Source organism: Belonocnema kinseyi, chromosome 2 (genome assembly GCF_010883055.1).
Source record: "Belonocnema kinseyi isolate 2016_QV_RU_SX_M_011 chromosome 2, B_treatae_v1, whole genome shotgun sequence".
NCBI classification, from domain to species: Eukaryota; Metazoa; Arthropoda; class Insecta; order Hymenoptera; family Cynipidae; genus Belonocnema; species Belonocnema kinseyi.
Window position 1 is genome coordinate 40,953,020 of NC_046658.1, and position 23,655 is coordinate 40,976,674.

The window sequence follows — 23,655 nt, forward strand, 5'->3', positions numbered from 1 at the left end:
TCTCGTCGTACTCCTCTGAGAAACTGCATGGGTCAGCAGTTTTAAGAAGGCTGAAAACGGGGTGACTGAAAGCGAGTTCAGTGTAATAACTCATAATATTCGAGGAATTCAGAAATTTTTAGGAAATATCGAATACTTTAATTTGGGACTTATTTAATTATTTAAAGTTTTTAACATAAAATTCGAAGTTTCTCGTCCCGAGATTCGGGATTAGTCAGATATTTTTTATAAGCTTAAATAGTCATCCCGAATGTTCCGCTTTAAAATATAATTATTATTAAACGATAAAATTTGAAAAGATTTAAAAAAGGGGAGTCATCAAACTTTTATTATATTTTTAATCATTCTCTTTTTTCTATAATAAACTAAGAAAGTTAAAACACTTCACTCCTGCTTGAAATTAGAATATTTCAATTGAAATAAATTAACAAATTTATTATTATTACTGAATCTATAATGTTCGAAGTCTAATATGAGAATATTAGGCTTTTTTTTTATTCAAAGTATTTAAGTGCGACGTTGGACGCACGAGCGAAGCTGCAACTTCATATAGGATATACGGGTATATCCCATTTAATCCCATTTATCTCCCAGGTCGTCCCAAGGATATCCCAGGGACCACCCTTCGCATATCCTGCAAGGCGGAAATTAGAATATCCCAGGGATAACCCCAGGATATCCAGGGTAACCCTGGGACGTTTACAGGATATTCAAATGTTCCAAGTAGGATATACAAAAATTCATTTATATCCTACTTGGGACATTTGAATATCCCGTAAACGTCCCAGGGATATCCTGGGGTTATCCCTGGGATATCCCGGTATATCCGATTGCTGTGAGGGTACTAACTTGTCGATTATTATTATTAATAATATCCAAATAAAAACCATTTTTTTAGGAAAAACATTTTTAACCATTTTTTTCGTTCTCGATATAATAAACTCACGAAAAATAAAACGAATAGGCAATTTCATTCGATTTAATTTCCCCTTGCCCCTTCCAGCATCGCGAGATTTTATAGACTGTACCTAAAAAATAAGTATCATTTAATTTAATTAAATAGTTCTTAAAACATACAAACTAATTTATATAAATACATTTATATAGAAAAAAATAGTTTTTACGAAGATATTAACAAAATAGGGCCAAAATGGACCAAATCCCATGCATTTAATCCATTATTTTCCCCTCCGCATTTAACGAAGTGAAGCTAGCTGGAGATATAAGTGAAAATCCTGATAATTAATCATTTATTAGTGAGCTTTAAAATTGAAATTTTAAATTATATTACTCTTTCCACGTTTTCCAGAAAACGTGCACTATTTGCATTTCTGCGTTCTGATCTAATGCTATTGATATCGCTTCTTCTGTGATTGTTGTTTTTATCCTATACACATAAATTAAATTGACTATATTAACTTGGTATACATAACTGAATTTTCGTTCGTGCGTGTCAGCTGAGCAAAGATTCAAAGAATCGGCACATTAGCCAAAAACTTGAATAAGTAAAAAATATGTACTTCCAAATCGACTGATCAAGTTAAGGAGACGAAGACAGCACTGACTAGCTGACGAGTGACGACGACCCCTACCCCCTGCACTTAGCAGACGAACTCCATGAAACTATAGATTAAATTATAGAATCAAATGCGCGCGTAAATGTACTTAAGTATACCACTCAGCCGTTATGGTATAGTTCGCAATTTACAGGGTTTTAAGATTAGTTGAGTTTAGTTAGATCCTTGATCCCAATCCCACTTATTAAGCACTTCCAAGGGCAAGAACTGTTGTGAATCGTAGGAAAGTTTTGCTTGCTTCAAACATGAACCAGGACTTCTCAAAATTGTCGTATAAGGAACTTCAAGCTCTGGCCGTGAAGAACCGAATTCCTGGAAATATCAAGGTAATTCACCAGCTTTCTCTCATCTTCTGGCGCTCACACGGCACACACTTGAAGACTATTCCGAATTTCAGCCGATCTGACAATCCATTTTTTCCCAACAGAAAAATATACTTGTCGATATTCTCGGGGCGCTGAAGTGCGGTGACGAAGGGCAAGTCCGTCGGATTTTAATTGAGTTAAAAGAAAATCGTAAGAGGAAAGTTAGAAAACGGAAACTTGAAAAGATGACTGCAGTAACCTCAACACCGCTGCACAGTCCGAACTATTCTTCGTTTGATGATCGCTTTTACTCGCCTCAGCATCTCTCACCGTACCACTGGGTAAGAAAAAGCATTTATCAACTTTAAATCCACAAAAAATATTCATCTTTTTGTTCACTGTTTAGACTTTGTTCGTAGAAAATTATCAGTTAATTTTTTTCCCGATTTTCACCACCATTTTGATCTTCTACATTTTTCACAGAGATTCTACCCGCGATATAATTGACATGCTGACATCTGTCAGAATAAAAATTTTCCTTTTGACTTTGTTGGAAAAATTCAATATAAGTACACGTTATTATTCTAAAAAAAAAACAATTCCTGTAAATTGTGAATGATACATTTTTCATCACTTGTTTTTCTTCTGTTTTTTAAGATACAAATTTTGTTTTCTCTAATTTTCATGAAGGCCAATACAATTTGTATTCAAATAATGCCCAGTTAAAGTAATTATAATCTTTATGAAGATGGAACTTATGCACGTTTGGTACAAAATGCTAATATGAATGGTCGGGAACCATAACGGGCTAAGCCACAAAATTGTCAAAATTCAGCATTTCCGTTCTCCTGATGGTTCCCTTCTATTCACATTTTTTAAGGTTTTTAGGAAAATCTGCATTACTGACACTTAGTGAAATCCATCTTTTTTTTCTCACTTTTTTTAACACTACATATGTCACAAAGGGATGATCAGAATAGTTGTTTCTTGTTTAAAATTGTATCTTTTAATAAAAGGTTATTACTGATTATTATTATGAGATTTATTTCCCCAAGGCAAGAGGCTCATTGTCAGCCAGTTTCTAGAAAAATGACTTTAATTTAAAATGGTCTAAAATTAGTGATTTTCATGCTCTTAAATTAAAAAACTATGCCATACCCAATCAAAAATTCGATAATTTCAACTTTCCTATTGAAACGATCAAATTGAGTCAATTTTGAGATCACCAAATCCATTTCAAGTGATGCAGATTCTGAACTAGAAGTCGCAGAATCTCTAAGGGACGAAATATATTGTTTTCTTGAGGAAATTAAGAGATGTATATAGTAAGGCTTTGTTTACTCTGTTCTAATTTTGTAATCCGGTAATTAGTCACAGAAGAGTGATTAGTCACATCTCGGACCCCTTTTCCAATTCTCCTTTTAAAAAACACGCGTGTTAGCGACTGGTCAAATTTGCCGTATTTTAATTTTTTAGTCCGGAGCTAGTCATTGAAGAGTGATTGGTGACATTCAAAAGAATACTTGTTAGTGTCATATAAAAGTGATCTGTCACGTCTCAGACGCCTTTTTCAAGTATCCCTTTAAAAAAGCATAACATTGAACTATTTTTTCGAAGTAGCAAAAAATATTATCAAAACAGAAATTTCGTTATTGACACAAAAATTTGCGTACTAGAAACTTTAAATCCCGCGAAATTTGCCAGAACTCAATACTCGACCTTTTCTTTAACCTTCTATAACTTGGTCGAATTAATATATTTGTAGTTTTCTTTCTGATTCTGATATCTTTTATCGTCTTTTTTCGAAATCCACCTAAAAATTAAAAAAAAAATGAAAAAAGAATGAACTATTTATTTATATGAATAATTTTCTTCTTTTAAATTATTTGTCAAAAAATTTAAAAAAATGTTTAATATTCACAAAAGGGCAAAGGTCTTTCTGAAAATATTAATTGTCGATTTTCTCGAAAAACCCACACCAATATTTTTCGCCTGCTTTTTGTTGACTTTTGTAACTATGAAAAGAATTCTTCTGTCCAAAAAAATCATTTAGCTCGCACAAAAGTCATCTTATGAAATTTAAAATTCATCCATAAATTGTGAAAAAATATAAGTGAGTTTTTTAGAAAATCTGCCTTTCTACGCTATTCTGTTAAGTTTGAACCTTTTTAAACTTTTCTGTTGGATTCCGAAATAAGCCGATAAACGCTATCAGAATCATTAATAAAACGATAAATATCTCAATTACGTCTAAGGCGTTGAAAGAACAAATATGTTGTTTTTTTTTATGGCGCATACAATTTTTGCCTAAAAACAAGAAATTTCCTCCCCGATTACTGCAACTTCAAGTATAGAACCTGGCTGAATTGAAATATATTCGGTCAATTGGAAATGTTACGAATTATAGAAATGTTTACTTTGATACGATCAAAATTAAATTAGTTTTAAATAGAAATTGTTTCAAATTAGGAAATTTAGTTTTTCTATGTTGAAAATTGTATTATTTCAAATTATTTCTATTAAAAATAATACAAATTTGAATGGAAGTATGATAAGTTATTAAATTAAACAATGTAAATTTAGCGTATTGATAAAAAAAGTAGCCTTCATAATCAAATCAAATATTATACGACTTTAAATTTGTTACTTATCTATTTTTTTCCTTGTATCAATCTAATCAGAATCGTACTTAAACAGCTTTAGACAAGTAAAGTAAAGAGTAAGAAAAAAAATTTTAGTACGATTAATGTTTAACGGATTTGAAATTTCAGTGGGATACTTTAAGGGCATGTGATATTTAGAAAATTGTCAATTTTACCAGTTTTAGGTTCCCCTGGCTTTTTTTCTAGAGTAATAAATATTTTGTCTTAAAAATTTGGGAAATAATAGCGAACATGCTAGCGGACGTCCCCACACACTTTTTTGTGTGTTAATTCAAAAAAGTTTTAATTTAGCAAAATGTGATTAATTTGCATAACGCTTAGGAATTAGTATCGATTTTTTCAGTGTTAGATTCCCCGGCTTTTTCCCTAGAATAATAAATATTTTGTCTTTAAAATCTAGGAAATGATAGCGAACGTGCTAACGGACGTCCCCGCACCCTTTTTTTTGTGTTTTTTTCTCAAAAAATTTTGATATTGCTAACAACGTGTGTATATTTCGAGGTTATGTGTGTTACAATTCTCCCGAGCGTTACTTTCAAACTACACAATATTTTTGGCCGAAAACTTTTGTCTTACGAATAAACATAGTAACTAATCTCCCGGAACTAATCTTGTTGGCAGGCAATCAAAAAAGTTTATTTCATAGATAATTTCCAAATTATCAGGAAGGCAGAGATGGGAAACGACGTAACCTCAAAATAATGCACATGCATAACATTTTTATTGAGCACAATTAATTTTTTTTGTTATTATCCCTCCAAAAAGAACCCGGGGACGTCCGTTATGATATTTTATAGCGTCTCCGAATTCAGTTTTTAACAAATTTCATTTTTGTGGAAAAAAAGCCGGGGAACTGTACCCGATTAACCACTCGACGAAGAATCACATGCCGTTAACCTCTAGATAAAATCTTACCATTAAAATGATGTAGGTTACCTTGATATAATATAATAATTAATAATTAATCAATATTAATAATATAATAATTTTTAACTGTGAAAATTTATTAGTTGCTTCAAGTTTATTTAACTCAATGAAGTGCAAATTTGGTATTTAATTTTATACAATTTTCCAATCCTTTATTGAATCCAAATTTGGATCAAGTAGAACTTAAAATTATTTAATATATGTACTTCATATTCTGCAATCTACTAACCATTTTTTGATGTTTAGGAAGAATAATGGTATTTTTCTTATTCCCAAGCGATACGTCTAGACTCTTATTTAATAAATCGGTTGGCTTGCATAACCTTTCAGTAATTTACCGTTACCCTCATCAGGCACAAAATGATAACAAAAAGCTTATCAGCCAATTTACAAGAAAGGATCAAGTCGAAGGTCACATTATTTTTTTAAATTTCATAACAAGTTTTTGTTGAAAATATTTAGTATTGGAGAATATACATTGTAAGACGGTGAATCACAGTCCTCAGGACGTGTCAATTGGGAATTAGACAAATATCACTATTTTTGCTAATCAAAAAAGTTTAATTCATCGCTCCTGAACGTAAAAAACTTGGAATCCAAAATCTTTCGATAATTCACTGCAATCTACTGGATATTTTCCTAAAGCTCAAAAAAATATTTGGATTAAAGATTTTCTCTATTTCACAATAATGATTCAAGTTTAAGATCTAAACCTTAATCAAAGAAATTTTCATTTTTTAAATATAAAAGTCTTATATTCAGTACGTGATATAAATATGCAATGTTAAATACGCATGTCATAAAATACAGACCTAAATTTTTACCCGGTAATAAGCGTTGAATTCAGAAAAATTAAGAATTTTTATTCCTATGAGTATGCGATTTTTCCTCCGTCTAAAAATCCCCTAACGGGAACAGAAAAAGTGCAAATCCTATTCCTCTCAATCGACTTAGTCAAATTTAACGAAAGCATTTATTTAACCTATTTTTCATTATTAAATCTTTTTATAACTTATAAATTCGAAAAATATTCAAATTTATATTTATTTATATTTATTTATATTTTAATAATTTATTTAAACGTCTTAAAAAATGCACCAAAGAAATCTATTAAAATGTGCGAATTTAAATCATTTTAACTCCAGAGAGGCGGGCTTGAATTGATAAAATTAAACTTTCAAAACTTATATCCCACATGAAGGAATTAAAACAGCTTATTACACATACTTTGTGAACTAATTAGAAGGAATTAAATAAAATCAAAATATGACCACTTCTGAGGAATAAAAAATATCTCTGTGAGGTGTGTCACCAGTACAATTAGAAGGAATTAAATAGATTGAAAACACGTTCTTTTTGGGAGAATAGAAACCCATGTGGCGGTCGCTATGGAAATAGAAGTGAATAAGTTTCGGAGGGATCTTATTCTTATGGTGGCATTTTAGACATATGGAGAAATCGCGCATTCCAAATAATAGAATAATCTTCACTTTTGCGCTGAAATCTGAAAATATTAATTTTTCTCTATTCTACGCTTATTACCGGGTATAGAAGATTTGGAAAAGATGATGAATGTATCCTAAAAAATAGAGGCGGCCTAAATATTTAGCTTTACTCGAAATAGTTCTTTTCGTTGTGTTGATCATAAATTTGTAATAGGCCCACTGAACAATTACGTTCTCGCGTATTAAAATATCACAATAAACAACTTTGTATGGTAAATTGAAATTTGAAATGATATAAATAGTACGTTACTAGAACCACCTACTATGGATTCTGAAGAACACATCTGTGACTTATATTCCAGGCACCGCCAGACGAAGAAATTATGAGAGACGATTCACACTATGAAATTTTCCGGCAGTACCTGATACACCGGATTCAAACGGGTTATCAGAACCTCGACGCAAATAATAATAATAATAATAATAACGTAGCAGCATTAAATCTGAAGGCCAGCACAATTGAATCAGGCTCACGATCAAGCTTTCTTGCCACATCTTCTGCACAAAATCCAGTTATGCCTTCATCTCTACCTGAAGGATACCACGCAGGCGGCCAAAATGAATCACAAACTGCAAATAATTGCAACGAAAATAACTACAGACCCATGATCCTACAAAAAATGTTGCAAGCTCCTCTCGGCACGAATTTGAGTGCCATGGCTCGTCTTGAAGCTAATCGATTGTGGTCCTCTGAACATTATCGCTCAAATCGAGAACTTTGGGAAAATAATTCAGACACAGTAACTGCAGGTTCCGAAAGCAATGATGAGAATTGGGACGACCGCGCAGATTTTTATAATCAAAATCAACTTCCTCAGTTTACTCTTGAACAAATGATGCATTTTTTCCAGACTAGCAATCAAAATGGATTAAATCAACACAATAGCCAATTCACTTACGCTCCTCCGAATGTTCAAGAAAACTGTCAATCCTGGATTGAAAACAATTCCGTCGACTACAGGGGACCTATGGATTACGTGGAGACAACTGATTCGGCTAGGGTGTACGCGTCATATTCTGGAGTAGAGCAAACTAGTTTTCAGAATCAAACTGATGGAAGCTTCCCAGTTTTAGAGCAACCCCAGGGCGTGGCTAATCACAGTGAAATTACGGGTTTACAAGCTCAAAACGTGAACTCATATTACCACCAGTGGCCGGCCCAGCCATCTCAACCTTATCGAGCGGATTATTATGAACAGACTAATTTATCAAACATTTTCACCAGCAACGTTCCTTTCAACACTAACGTAACGCAACAATTTTCGGGTTTGCAAACTCAAGATTCCATTCAGTATGGAATGTATTCCCAGGAATGTGCAACTTCGTCTCATTCAAGTGTTGACCAAATTCAATATTCGATGTATCATCCCCATCCAAATTACAATCAGCCGGTTCATACGCTTTCCTCTAATTTGGCACAGTCAAGTTACGGTAATCTGGCAGGAGATCAAAATAATAATTTGAGGCCAACTGTAAACGGAATACAGAAAGAAGGAAACAGTAAGTTACAACTTATAAATACATTTAAGCTATAAGAGAATTGATCTAATATTAATGGATTGAAGATTTTTTCGTGTAAATTGTTTACATTAGTAGTAATAATGTATTCCAGACAAAATATAAATTTGTTCTATTCATATGGTCACATTATGAAAAACTGAATAAAATAAAAAATCGCAAGATTTTTATCTATCACTGCAAATCATTAAATGTCACTTGATATGACATTAAATTTGTTTTCAATTATTAGTTCTAATGTACGACTTTTAAATTGAACATCTGTACAAGTTTTGTATAGTCCAATGTAATATTATTATTATTGTTGTTTTAACCTAATGCATGTCTCTGCAAGCCGAACTTATTTCTTGCCTGGAAGGCTGTGAATGCTAAAATCACAGAATCTTTTCCCCAAGAAATATATATGTTTTTAAGAGGATTCTAGACGACACGTATTTTATCGATTTGATGCCATTTTTTAAGCGGCTTGAAATTCCGCGCTAAGTCTGCGACGATACATTTTAAAATTAATTCTAAGTGGTCACAAACTAGTTTAAATAAACTCCGGGGTGAATAACTAAGTCAGCACAAACATCTTTATTGATCCAATTCAGCCACAACGGTTTTAACCCACCCTTATGCAAAATATTAAGTCTCATTTATCCTAATTGAGTATGCCTAGTAAGACCGGTCTTAAACTGTATGTGTAAGCACCCCAAACAACATCTATAAAAATATTAGATTAGGGAGGTTTTGTGGCAAAAAATCACCCTTAAGGGCATGTGCCACAATCAAATACCTGTATTACCGACCTCACTTTATCAGTTCACTGAATACTTTTTTTGAACATACGAACTTTTTTTGTAAGTTAAATGTTAGACTGAAACTTTTGAAAAGGTATCAGAAGACCATCAAGTACGTTTATATACTTCGTTTGAGTAGGAATTTGGCTAAGAATCATTTTCAAACAAATGAAAACTAGGACCATTTTTTGACATAATCTTGAAATTTTTTGAACCTAAGAATTTTTTATATTTACAATATCCTCGAAATGTAAAAAATCTACATAAACGTAATTTACTGTCGGCTCTTACATTTCTCCAAGTATGAGACCGAAATTTGATATTTAAAAAAAGTTCGTAGGCTCTAAAAATTGCAAGGTACAAAGAAAATAAGTCAAACATTGGTTCAGTTTGAATTTCTTTGAAAATAATTTTTAGCGAAATTTCTATTCAAATGAAGTACATAAACTAAGTTGATGATTTACTGATACATTTTCCAAAGTTTCAGTCCGATATTTCACATACAAAAAACTCTTTAAGTTCAAAGAAAATTCAGTAAACTGAAAAAGTGAAGTCGGTAATGTAGGTATTTGAGTGTGTCACATGCCCTTAATGAAACAAATTCGTGGAAATCGCCCTATTTTATTGTGCCTATTAGAACCGGTATTAAAATGTGCCCATAGAAACCCTAAACATCAAAAAATAAAAAAAAGTTGTAGATCCTTGTCAATAGAAATCTCAGAATATTAACTGAAGATTATTAAGCTCTGAGAAGTTTTTGTGGAATTCTCCGCAGGAGGTATGTTAAGCTGACATAACCACATCTTCGAATCGAGTTGAATCCTATCTCGTAATTAAGGGCTCATTTAATGCTAATTTAATGCCCTATTGCCAAATTTAATGCTGGAGTATTTTTTTAAACCAGGGGTTACGCTAGCTTAACGTTAAGTTGGCGGAACCCCATGTGAAATAAATGTTAAATCGTGTTCTGTTATATCCCATAACTAAGGGCTCATTAAATGCTCATTTAATGTCAAATTGCCAAATTTAATGCTTCACTATTTGTTTTAAACCGGGGGTTACACCAGCATAAAGTTAAGCTGACGGAACCCCATGTGAAATAAACGTTGAATCGAGTTCTTTCCTATCACATAATTAAAGGCTCATTTAATGCTCTCCAAACCACCAAAAATTATTTTCCAAAAGCCACCCCTAATACTAAAAAAACCATCCTTAAAATAAATTATTCACAAATTTGTAATCTGTCCATATCACATTTGAGGGCTCATTGAAGGCTAATTTTATGCCTTTTAAACAATTCTAATCCTCTGCTTTTCCAAAAACTAGTGATTATGCTACCTGAACGCAACGGCGATACGCGAAAATAAGACAAGTATTGACTCTTAATCTTTTTTAATCCCGCATACTGTCTCAATTATTCAGATTTTAATCATTTTTCAGCAGAAATTCTTACAGATTTGAATTGTTGCTACGTCTCTTATTGGTTCAAATTTAGAGAATAATTAAGGACTCACTTGTTATTAAAAACCAGGTGTTACGCTGGCTTAACGGTAAGCTGACGTAACCCCCGGTTTAAAAAAAAAATCGTAGAGCATTAAATTTGGCAATGGGGCATTAAATGAACATTAAATGAACCCTTAATTATATTATTGTCATAAATGCAATTTGTGCACAATTTATATTAAGGGTGGTTTTTCAGTATTAGGGGTGGCTTTTGGAAAATAATTTTTTGTGATTTTGGAGATCATTAAATGAGCCCTTAATTATGTGATAGGACAGAACTATATTTAATGTTTATTTCCCATGGGATTCCGTCAGCTTAACGTTAAGCTAGCGTAACCCCCGGTTTGAAAAAAGGGGGAGCATTACATTTGCCAATAGGGCATTAAATAAGCCCTTAATTATAGTATGGTCAAATTTACAATTTGTGCATCATTTATATTAAGGGTGGTTTTTCAGTATTAGGAGTGGCTTTTGGAAATTAAGTTATGGTGGTTTTGGAGGGTATAAAATGAGACTTTAATTGTGTGATAGGATAGAACTCGATTCAACGCTTATTTCACATGGGGTTCCGTCAGCTTAATGTTAAGCTAGCGTAACCCCTGGTTTAAAGAAAATAGTGCAGCATGAAATTTGGCAATAGGGCATTAAATTAGCATTAAATGAGTCCTTAATTATGAGATAGGTCTTAACTCGATTCGAATATGTGGTTACGTCAGTTTAACATACCGCTTCACACAGGTAGATATTTTTAAAGGTCCAGGTAGCTCGTTTAATGATCTGCCCTACCGAAAGAAATCTCTGAGTATATTCTAAAGATTCTCTAGGGTCAGAGAAGCTCAGAGAAATTCTCCGCAGGCATTCAAGTAGATATATTTAAAGGTCCATTTAGTTCTTTTAAATGTTTTAAAGGCTTTAAAATGTCCTTTCCGAAATTGAAGTAGAAATACGATCATAAATAACAAGCAGAGAGGCTATATCAATAGAGTAGCCGACACTCAAGGGTCCTTTTTTAAGCTTTCGGATTAAAATTTAGAATTAGATTTTTTTAATTTCATAGTTAACAGCCTAAAACGTAATAATTCGAAATCTAAGGGTTTCGATGATTTCAGATATCTAACTTTTTTTAATGCTTAAAATTGGAATTAATACGACGTTTCTCGTAAATGGAATGAAATACGCCAAAAAAGACAAAAATTTTGAATCCAACTAGAAAATTGTGTATTAGTGTATAAGTTATAATTATAAATAAGTATGATGAGGAAATTCATTACCCTACAGATAGAAATCTCTGAGTTTTCTCTAGCGAAATAGCCTGGCCCATTTATCTCTATAAGCAGAGTCGATTTGAATGATTTAACCTCTGAGATAGCCTGAGAGATTTGGGTCCTTTGCAAGGTCCTTTTAGTGGTCCTTTTAAGAGTGGCGCGACGGTAATATAATTTTCCTTTTGTATTCGTCCCGTACCGGGCGGGCAGAGTTATTCAAATTAGTTGGCCGTCGCTAATCCGATTCTCCCTTTTTAAATTTCTCTTCAAATTATTAACACTTTTTTTTAATTTAATTAATTTTCTCATTATACTTATTTATAATTATAACTTATATGCTATCATACCATTTTCTAGTTGAATTAAAAAATGTTGTCTTTTTTTGCGTATCTCATTCCATTTACGAGAAACGTCGTATTAATTCCAATTTTAAGCATTAAAAAAAAGTTATATATCTGAAATCATCGAAGGAAGGGAATAAGCATGTTGGTATTGTTGCATGAAAGGAGTGACAAAACGGCAGTAGCATGGGCGAAGGGGGTGTTGCGTAAGATAGAGAAGAAGAGAAGGAAGGAAGAAGAGGAATGGAGAAGGAAAGATTGTAAATAGGAGATGAAGTAGATGTAAGAGAAATGTAAATGTTTATAAATAGTAGTTCAGTATTAGGTGTTAGCCGCGGAGACAGAGGATGGTAATGCGAGGCATAGCAACAAAAGAGCGAAATGCGTGCGTGGCGAGGCGCAGTGAGGAAGGTTAGGCTATAGAAGCGAGCGGATTAGTTATAAGGTGTGGATGGATAGTACTTTGTAAGATGTAGTTGTAAGATAATTCTGTAAAAAAATTGAAGTGTAATTAAGTCAATTTTTTAAGGCCAGCAGGCCCAAAAATGAACGTTTATGTTACTTTATCTATCTTATGTTTCAGGCTGTTAATTATGCAATTTAAAAAAATCTACTTCTAAATTTTAATCCGAAAGCTTAACAAAGGACCCTTGAGTGTCGGCTACTCTATTGATATAGCCCCTCTGCTTGTTATTTATGATCCAATTCTTATTTCAATTTCAGCCTCTCTGCTTTCTATTTATGATCGTATTACTATTTCAACTTCGGAAAGGACATTTTAAAGCCTTTAAAACATTTAGAAGAACTACCTGAGTGCCTGCGGAGAATTTCTCTGAGCTTCTCTGACCCTAGAGAATCTTTAGAATATACTCAAGAGATTTCTTTCGCCAGGGTAAATAAAAAAAGTGTTAACAATTTGAAGAGAAGTTTAAAAAGGAAGAGTTGGATTAGCGATGGCCAACCGCTGCCCGGTGACTTGCGTCCTATGGTCAGAATCGACGGGGTGCCTCGTTGATTTGTGTCCTCGCCCTCCGTCTCTTTTTTCCCTCTCCACTCGTCGCTTCACTCGTATTTCTTCAATTCTTATTTCCCTAATTTTCCCTTCGCACGTTTTCCACGCTTGGGACTGGCAGCGTTCTCTAATGTAGTAATTTATACTTTCGATGCTGGCGTATTTAAAAAATATAGGGAAATATGTATTGTCAATAATAAACAGTCAATAATAATAATCTTAAAGCTAGGAAAAGCCGGAAATTGAAATAAATACATAAATTTCACATATTTCCCATTGCTTGGGCTATTTATTTCACTTTGTGCTAAAACTGGAATTTCCTAAAATACTAAAAATAGCCATTGTCACATAAAAAATAATATTAAAATACCTTGCTATTTTCCGTATATTATTCTTAAACCTATACGGGTAAAAATTTGCAGGAGACTTCACGAACGAATTTCAGCCTAGTTATGAAACCTACTTGCAAAGATAACATTGCATCAATAAGAAATTGTTCTTTTTCTTTGATGAGTGCTTCTCATTTTTAAATAAGTTGAGGATTTAACTTCTTTTAAAGCTTCTATGAAATTGAAAATATTTGCATGGGAACAGTAAAACATTGCGCTCAATTTCGAATGATATGCTTCACGACCATTCGTTGTAAGCGTTGTTGTAGGAGAAAATTTAGCCCAAATTTTGGGTGGAAAACTGATATTACTTGAAATATAATTTTTGAAACACGCAATTACAAAACTTGTCAACTCTTTCGTCTGATGGTTGAACTGGCTTTGTTTTTTCATTAAAAAACGTTTCAAGTTCGGATGGGTCTAAAAAAGCAAGACCAAAAAGGATTCTCAAAAAAGAAGCGATTTCTGATTTTGCGCTTTTATATTCATTGTTCAATCTGAGTTCTTGAATTTCCCACCACCAACATTCACCTGAATAAAATCTAAAAACTTTAATAGAGATGGAATCGTTAAATACTGTGCGGAGAGCTGTATGGATATCGATTTTAAAATCTACGTAAATTACTTTAGGACTGAAAGTCTTACCAGTAAATTTTTTGCATTCTAAAGCTAAATAAGAAAGTACTGTTGCATAAGAAGTCACTTTTTTGTCAAGAAGCTTATTTATGTTTATTTATGCAAATAATGATTATCGGCGGACACATTTAGGTTTTACAGCAGAAGTTTGACTTCTAAGTTTCTCTGACGGTAATCATGCAATCTGTTTAATCCACAGACCGCTAGAAGTTCGAAGTTGTCTACTCACTGCGCTAGTGCTACTTTGATACAGCTGATACCAGACTGATACGTATGTCAGACCAAATATGTTTATTTGCATTTCAAGTGCAAACATTAGTTTTTGCATTATTGGTGCATAACGTTCGTGCGCGATTTTTGTTGTCTTGTCCCACTTTGATAAATATAAACCTCATAACTAGCCCAATGACAACATTGCAAATTGCTTGCAGGGTTTGACGACAGCACAATGGATATTCCTCCAAAATAGAAATTTAAAAAAAAACTTTTTTCACTATTCTAATTATTTAGGACCAGAGACAAATTCTTGCATGCCTTATATTTATCGTGCCAATTTTTTAACACGATATCTCATTCCGTATGGACGTAAGTTGGGAAAGAAAACTTCCACTGGTATTTTCTTCAAAAAAAATTTTTTCTCAAAATTTCCACCGGAACAAAGCAGAGACATGGACTTTATTACCTCCTCTTTCATTTCCCAAACTTTCAGAGCGATACCTCATTTCATTTAGACGTAAGTTGGGAAAGAAAAATCGAAGACCAGGTTTGGTCACGTGACCCTCTCGTCACATGGCCTTAATCCAATAATCGAAAAAACTTGTGTAAATTAGCCAGAACAGCTGTAAAGTGGGAAGCGTGAACACGCACGGAAGACAAGCACTTTTACAGCACTAGTGAGAAGTTACTGTAATCATAGTTATTGATGGTTTCAGATTTCAAGACAATTGCCTCCTTTTTGAACTGCCCCTACTCCTCTCATGTTAGGTCCGCCACTCAAGTGGTGGGGGGAGAGAGAGAGGACTATCTTTTGGCTAGGCACACCGTCGATTCTGACCATAGGACGCAAGTCAACTGTAGCCCGGCCAACTACGAGAAATAACTCTGCCCGCCCGTTACGTGACGAATACAAAAGGAACATTATATTACCGTTTCGCCACTCTTAAACGGACCACTAAAAAGACCCAAATCTCTCAGACTATCTCAGAGACTAATTGTTTCAAATCTACTCTGCTTATAGTCTCAAATGGGCCAGGCTATTTCGCTGAAGAATACTCAGATTTCTATCGGTAGGTTGAAGGCTTTAAAATGTCCTTTCCGAAATTGAAATAAGAATACAATCATAAATAACAAGCAGAGAGGCTGAAATTGAAATAAGAATTCGGTCCTAAATAACAAGCAGAGAGGTTATCTTAATAGAGTAATAATGAGAAAATTCATCTATTAAAAAAAAGTGTTATTAATTTCAAGAAAAATTTTAAAAGGCAGTCGAGTTGGTGACGGCCAAACACTATGAATAAGCTTCCTCGCCCATTACGTAACGAATATAATATGAAAATTATATATCAATATCAATATATGACCTATATCTCTCGACTATCTCTTGAGATGAAATCATTCAAATCAAGCATGCAGATAGCCTGAAACGGGCTAGGCTATTTCGCCAGAGAATATTCTGAGATTTTCTATCGATAGGGTTTTCAAAACTTACTTCCATCCACTTTATCGAATACTTTTCCCAGTTCAACAAATTCCGAAAAAAATTTCTTGTTTACCCTTAATCATTTTTCTGTAATCTGTCCCAAGCTCAATATCTGATCCGATAAAATCGTGAAAATCAGTGTACTTTATCTTCGAAAAATCTTATGAAAATGACACCCCCCTACCGAAAGAAATCTCTGAGTATGTTCTAAAGATTCTCTAGGGTCAGAGAAGCTCAGAGAAATTCTCCGCAGGCACTCAGGTAGATATATTTAAAGGTCCAGATAGCTTTTTAAAATGTTTTAAAGGCTTTAAAATGTCCTTTCCGAAATTGAAATAGAAATACTATCATAAATAACAAGCAGAGGCTATATCAATAGGCTAGCCGACACTCAAGGGTCCTTTGTTAAGCTTTCGGATTAAAATTTAAAAGTAGATTTTTTAAATTTTATAGTCAACAGCCTAAAACATAATAATTCGCAATCTGCGGGTTTCGATGATTTCAGATATCTAACTTTTTTTAAATGCTTAAGGGCATGTGATACTTAGAAAATTGTCGATTTTACCAGTTTTAGGTTTCCCCGGCTTTTTTGCTAGAGTAATAAATACTTTGTCCTAAAAATTTGAGAAATGATAGTGAACATGCTAACGGACGTCCCCACACACTTTTTTTGTAGGTTAATTCAAAAAAGTTTTAATTTAGCAAAATCTGATTAATTTGAATAGCGCTTAGGAAGTAGTATTAATTTTTTTAGTGTTAGATTCCCCCGGCTTTCTTCCTAGGATAAGAAATATTTTGTCCTAAAAATTTGGCAAATGATAGCGAACATGCTAACGGACGTCCCCGCACACTTTTTTTTGTGTTTTTTTCTCAAAATTTTTTGATATTGCTAACAACGTGTGTATATTTCGAGGTTATGTGTGTTACAATTCTCCCGAGCGTTACTTCCAAACTACACAAAATTTTTGGCCGTAAACTTTCGATTTACAAATAAACATAGTAACTAATCTCCCGGAACTAACATTGTTTACAAGCAATCAAAAAAGTTTATTTCATAAATAATTTCTAATAGAAAATTGTATATTAGTATATAAGTTACAATTATAAATAAGTATAATAAGAAAATTCATCAATCAAAAAAAAATAGTGTTAACAATTTGAAGATAAATTTAAAAAGGGAGAGTCGGGTTGGCGATGGCCAACTACTGTGAATAACTCTGCCTGCCCGGTACGTGATAAATACAAAAGGAACATTATATTAGTGTCGCACCACTCTTAAAAGGACCACTAAAAGGACCTTGAAAAGTACCCAAATCTCTCAGGCTATCTCAGAGGCTAAATCATTCAAATCGACTCTGCTTATAGAGATAAATGGGCCAGGCTATTTCGCTTGAGAATACTCATAGATTTCTATCATTAGGGTCCACGCGTTTTTGAAGTCAGAAAGTAAAAATATTAATTTTTGGAAAAATGCATATATGCAAATATTTCGAAAATGGTGCTAATGATCGAAAAATGGAACGTGTCAGTTTGAAATAAAAACAGCTTTGCGAGTATTCACATATTATATAGCGTTATCCCCCCCTCCCCCACCCGCGTATAGCTTTTTCTATAGTAAGTGTTTGTAACATGAACATGGTCGTAAGAAAATTTGATCCCCCCTCTCTTTTTAATGTTACGTAATATGTGAACATTACAATACCTTTACTTATCAAGTCATTACCCAGATAGCAATTTTCCGGCACACTGACTGTGCAGTGCCGGCAGGCTCTGCAGATAGATCAGCAGGCCATGTCTGTAGACCTTGAAACAGATGCATGGGTACATGTGTTGCTCATTACGCCGTCAGGCTCATTCGACACGGCATGCTCGCATCCTGCCGTTAGCATATGTCGAACCATCGTGCTTGCACTCTGCAGTTATACTAATGGCAGGATGCCAGCATGCCATGTCGGCAGAGCCTGCCGGCACTGTGCAGTCAGTGTGCAGGAAAATTGCTATTTGAAACAATAAAAGAGTATACGACAGGTCAATCCAATCTGTCAATTCTTTCAAAAGTTATCGTGCTAACTTCCTAAAATCTACAGACCCAGGCAGATTCATTTGTATAAAACCCTGTTTTTTGGATTCAGGGGGTCTCAAAACGTGAATATTTTGCAAAAACGGGGAGGGGGCAGATTTCACACAAATCTAATCCCCTCTCTAATGAGAATAATGTAAAAAGAGTGAAGAAAAAACGGGTCGCAGGCCCGCATTTTGCACAACAGTCTCCTAAACCGGCCGGGGAGGCTCAGGTTCAGTTAGATTTCAATAACGTGGCAGAGGGCAGAAGACAAGCGCGCAATTTGAAAGATTATCTTCATCATAACATTATTGCGTTATATTGCACATTCTTCCTGGGGCTCATGAAATTTTTAGTGATATTAAATTACCTATTGTTTACAATTTGATCTTCTTTAAACGTTTAAGGAAGATCAAATTGTACAGTTTTATCATTTTTATAGGAAAAAATAGTAAAGAAATTTATACTGAATAATTTAAATAGTTATTATCAACAAATAATAATAATAACATCTGGGCTGCAATTTTCTGCAGATCCTGCAGCCCAGCTGCAGGTACTGTGCGATTACAAGATGCCATGCACGCTATGTTTGCGATATGATGACTGTGTGAATGTATTTTGTGTGAACAAGGCGTGATGCTGAAAACACTCAAGTCCTCTATAGGTTCCGCAGTCCGGCTGCAGGTAGTGTGTGATCACAAGATGACATGCACGCTATGTTTGCAATCTGCTGACTGTGTGCATGTATTGTGTGTCAACAAGGCCTGATGCTGACATGCTGAAGCAGAATTGTTATCTGGGTAGTTTAAGGCACTATATAATTGAATATAATGCAATAAACAATGGAAAGTTCAAAATTGAAGCAGTGGGACCCTAAGAGGTGCTAACTCTACTTTTTGACAAAATTTAGCCTCCCGCGATCAAAACGGGACACGCTCGAAATGCCTTGGTTTCAGTTAGCCTCTTGGTTATTTTCGTCCTTGATTTTTTCCAGTCGGATTTTCAATTTCTTCGAAACATATCTTAATAGAAAATTGCATTCCACATATTTTTGTACTTTGAAAAAAGTTTTCAAATTTTTTAGTTTTCGAGATAATCACGAAATTGTTACTTTTTGACAAAATTAAAAATCATAATATTTTTGCGTTGCGCTCGCTCTAACTCCTTCAATAATATGACTCGGTATGAAATTTGAAGGGAATATGCATATAACTGTTCCGAACGTGACAGTAATGATGAAATTTTTATTTTTTTTCCAAACATTTTTTATTAATTTATTACCGGCTCAAGTCGTAAATTAAGCATTGACACTTTCAAACGCTTCGTTTCGCTGACGAATTTCAAAAAAAAAACTGAAACTTATCATTACCAAAAATTCGAGGAGAATTCAAAGAAGTTTTTTGGAAAACGGTAAATAATTCTGACTTGTGGTTTACCAATAACAATTAAATAAAGACGAGCTTGTTCTAAGGCTGTGTTTAGCGGAGGCGAAGATCTTGCTTGTTGTAAACCACCATAAAAAAAAACATGATTTTTTGCCATTTACCTTATTTAGAAAATAGAATACAGGAGCACAAAGAAGGTTGAGAATATCCTTTCTTCCCTTTTTTCTATTGCTTATTTCTTGGCAAGTTTATATTATATTCGGAAATCTGAAAATCGAAACTCTAAGAGCGCACAAAGTACCTTATTAATTTTCTTTTCTTTCTCAAAACTCTTCGTTCCTTGAGTACAAACTTTTACATAGTGAAGTGAAAAAATCTTACCATCAGTGCTACAAGATAAAGAAAACGATGTGAAGAGTCATGGATTGAAAAAAAGATGAAATGTTCGAGAAATATGGTATGATCGTAAACCGTCATTCAAATATTAGAATATATTAAATCAACTCAATGGCAACTACAAAATTTTTTTGTAAATGTTTCTTGTAAATTTCTAAATTTAGATATCAAACGAAGCCGAAGAAAGTGATGAAGATTGAATTGCAGTAAATTTGATCGAATTTTAAATAAATATTTATTTTTGTGCTCATATGAATTCAATATTATTATTAATCCAGATCACTTATTGTGTATCGGTCGAACGCCATGTCTTTACTTAATTGTAATTCATAAAGCACAAGTCAGAATTACTTGCTGTTTTTCAAAAAACTTCTTTGAACCCTCCTCGAATTTTTGGTAACGATAATTTTCAGTTTTTTCGAAATTCGTCAGCGAAACGAAGCGTTTGAAAGTGTCAATGCGTAATTTACGACTTGAATCCGCAATAAATTAATAACAAATGTTTGAAGAAAAATAAAAATTTCATCATCAGTGTTACTTTCGGAACAGTTATATGCATGTTCACTACAAATTTCATTCCGATAGTCCTATTATTGAAGGAGTTAGAGCAAGCGGAACGCAATAATAATAATTTTGTCAAAAAGTAACGATTTCGTGATTATCTCGAAAACTGAAAAAATTCGAAACTTTTTTCAAAGAACAAAAATATGTGAAATGCAATTTCCTATTAAGATATGGTTCAAAGAAATTAAAAATCCACAAAGAATCATACTTTCTTGATCCTTTGCTTCTATTTTATAGGAAAAAATCTGCCCGCTGTGTGAGCTCATTCTCATCCGGTAGGGGAGTTAGAACGTCAATTTTGACCTAAGTTTTAACATGCCAGAACGAGGAAAGAATTTAAATTAAGACCCTCCTTTTCTATTTCTTTATTTGAACTAAGTCAACTATTGTTTCAGATTTTCTGGATCCATACTGGCCGAAGTGGACGAATAACAACTCAGGACAATTTCGTTTGGAAAATATGCTAAATCTGCAAACTGTTAGCACCACGGATTGCTCAAAATTGGACAACACGTGCACTGTTTATTGTTTCGTAACCCCCTTGGTTTCTCAAATATCTGGTATTTCGGGTTCCCAGAAAGTTGAACGGTCAGGACTCGTTACAGCAAAGAGGCAGTACACAATCACAACCAACAGCTTAGTTTACAGCGACTCAACTACAGGTATGAAAATGGCCAATTTGCCCAGTGAAATTGCACGAAGTTCGGAGAGAACAGGGAGTGACGAGTCAATTATCACCTTAGAATATATATCAGACGACAGTCATCATCATGAACCAATTCAGGAAATTTGGATTCCTGATTACAGCAATCGCGACGAGCACGACTCTAATGATTTTCTCTCGTCATCTTGCGAAACTATTCCTGAGTAGATAAACGTTTAAAACAACTGACTTCAAAAGGTAGGGCTTGTGTAGATAAAAAAAATATCAATCAGTCTGTGACTTAGCTTTGGTCTCTTAAATTAAATTAAATCAGACTCAAAATTCTGCTTGTAATAGACAATTAAGTCATTTAGACAATCTCGTACCGTTTGAATCTTAGCTTCATCAACTTAAGTCAATGATAATGATTTAAATGAGTGATAATTCTGCCTTACCTTTCATACTTCGTATTTTAAGAGATATGCTTAGATACATATATAAGCAGCTTATATCAAAACAAATGAATTAGGTATTATAGAACAAGTGATTTGAATTTTTCAAAATTAAATTATTCAAGCGTTACAAATAGATCAAAATTTAATTAGACCACTAGTGAATATCGCATTGTACAGTATTATTCTCTAGACTTTTCAGTTATAGGTAAAGACAAATGTAAAGGGATCGTTTAGAAAGTATGTGTTTGAACTATTTTTTTCCAGTTTCTTGTAATTGGTAACATTTTTTAAGTAAATATACTTATTTACATGCATAATTCAACGCTCGATCATAATAGCTTTTATAACATTTAGTTGCTAATTGTTATTTATAACAGTTGCCATTCTACAGTTAAGATCCATCAGGACAGGTTCTTTGTGTTTCGTTACAATTATTTATAATTTATATAATATTCCGCTCCAAATATCTGATTGGTAGATCTCGGATAGAGATAATACTTTAAACATAAATTATTGAAGACAAATCGCCGATAATTTAATAGCGATGTATTTGTTAGACAGGCGATTCTTGTGATTTAGAAAGTTGCAAGTACTTTTAAATATTATTATGCGTATAATCTTTCAAAAAGATTTATAATAAATATTTTGTGGATCATTACAAATTTGACACAAATTAAGAACCAGTCAGATTTAAAAATTCGAATATTATCTGAAAAATGTGATTACCGATAATTACTACTAAAAGATGTGCGGAATGTATAAGCAGTGAAATTTTAGAATCATATAGTCAATTTACAAATCAATTATGGTTAAGATGGCGCTTATTTTACTGATGACCTTATTTCATGAAACTATATAACTTCGTAGATACGAACTGAAGATTGACACAAGAATGTAAGATGATAACTTTTAGATCTGAGTTTTTTTTTAAGTTTCATTTTTCAGTTGAGAAAAATTTGATGAAATTTTCAGATTCGTAAATGCACAAAGTAAACATTGAGAAGAATGTGCAAAAATATTTTGTCTAGAATCCTAGTTACGGTTCTATACTTTCACAGCTTCGTGATATGTCTAATATTTAACTGTTTAGAATCAGCTTTTACGAAATAATTGTATGAATAAGTAATGTAAGTAAAAATGTTTAGCGGTATATCATTGACATAACGCGGACAGATATTCTAAATCATATCAAATGAATGTCTTATTAATAGCTTTCTAAGGATATTTTTATACCAGTTTTGAAGCAATGATAAAATGAGCCTAGATCATTCATTTTAGTATGTTTGTATTAGTATACAATCGAGTGTGAAAGACTCGTCCTATTATTTCTCTGATCTACATATATTTTGAGTTACTTAAATTAAAATTTAAAAATATTTAATATATTGTATGGAATTTTAGAAGGAGGAGATAATTATAGCAAATAAATTCTATACGTGAAAAAACTGTTTAAAGATTTACTTTGCTTAAAATATTGGAAGGCAAGTGATATTAAATGACATCAGCATGCTTCATAAAAATAGATAAGATATTCTTGCCCATTTTTCGGGGCATGCATATGAGTGAAACACTCAAAAGCAGAATACAGAAATAAAAAGCTGGTACACTTGCCAGGAATGTCGTCAGTTTGAAATTTAGAACGGACATAATTCAAAACTCTCACAGCCATCGATTCTCTTCGTCTACTTTTGTATACAATTTCAGTAGTTGAGCTTCTTGTGGATCCTTGAGTACTCGAAGCTTCTGTTACGTGAACACTGTACATTTTAAATTTCAATATTCGTTTCCTTTTTTAATTACTTTTTTATCTAGCTCGAGTTTAATATATAGGCACTCGATATTTCTGATGTGTTATACAAATGAAGCAGAAGAATTCTTGGATAAAAGTAATACAAAAAAGCGGTCGGACGGAGAGTCTATGCTTCCCCTGCGAAAACTTTCGCTGGAATAAGGTCTCCAGGCGAGCAGTACAATAGCACATGGATTGTGCTAGTACACCAGAGCATTCGTCAGATTTTTAATGAGATT

The 23,655-nt window shown here is 33.3% G+C and overlaps 1 protein-coding gene across 1 annotated transcript; it reads left to right on the forward strand.

Moving 5' to 3' along the window:
* Positions 1-1,657: 1,657 nt before the first annotated feature.
* LOC117167068 (probable inactive serine/threonine-protein kinase scy2) lies at positions 1,658-23,064 on the forward strand. Its single transcript, XM_033351667.1, has 4 exons — positions 1,658-1,903; positions 2,005-2,223; positions 7,280-8,477; positions 20,925-23,064. Exons 1-4 carry the CDS (start codon positions 1,823-1,825, stop codon positions 21,398-21,400), a joined length of 1,974 nt encoding a protein of 657 aa, XP_033207558.1. The 5' UTR covers positions 1,658-1,822; the 3' UTR covers positions 21,401-23,064.
* The last annotated feature ends 591 nt before the right edge of the window (positions 23,065-23,655 follow it).

Excerpts from the sequence above, each read along its gene's own strand:
- LOC117167068 (XM_033351667.1), top strand. The coding sequence starts at position 1,823 with ATGAACCAGGACTTCTCAAAATTGTCGTATAAGGAACTTCAAGCTCTG. Across the intron at positions 1,904-2,004 it reads GAATTCCTGGAAATATCAAG|AAAAATATACTTGTCGATAT; the intron begins GTAATTCACCAG and ends TTTTCCCAACAG. Across the intron at positions 8,478-20,924 it reads AATACAGAAAGAAGGAAACA|ATTTTCTGGATCCATACTGG; the intron begins GTAAGTTACAAC and ends CTATTGTTTCAG.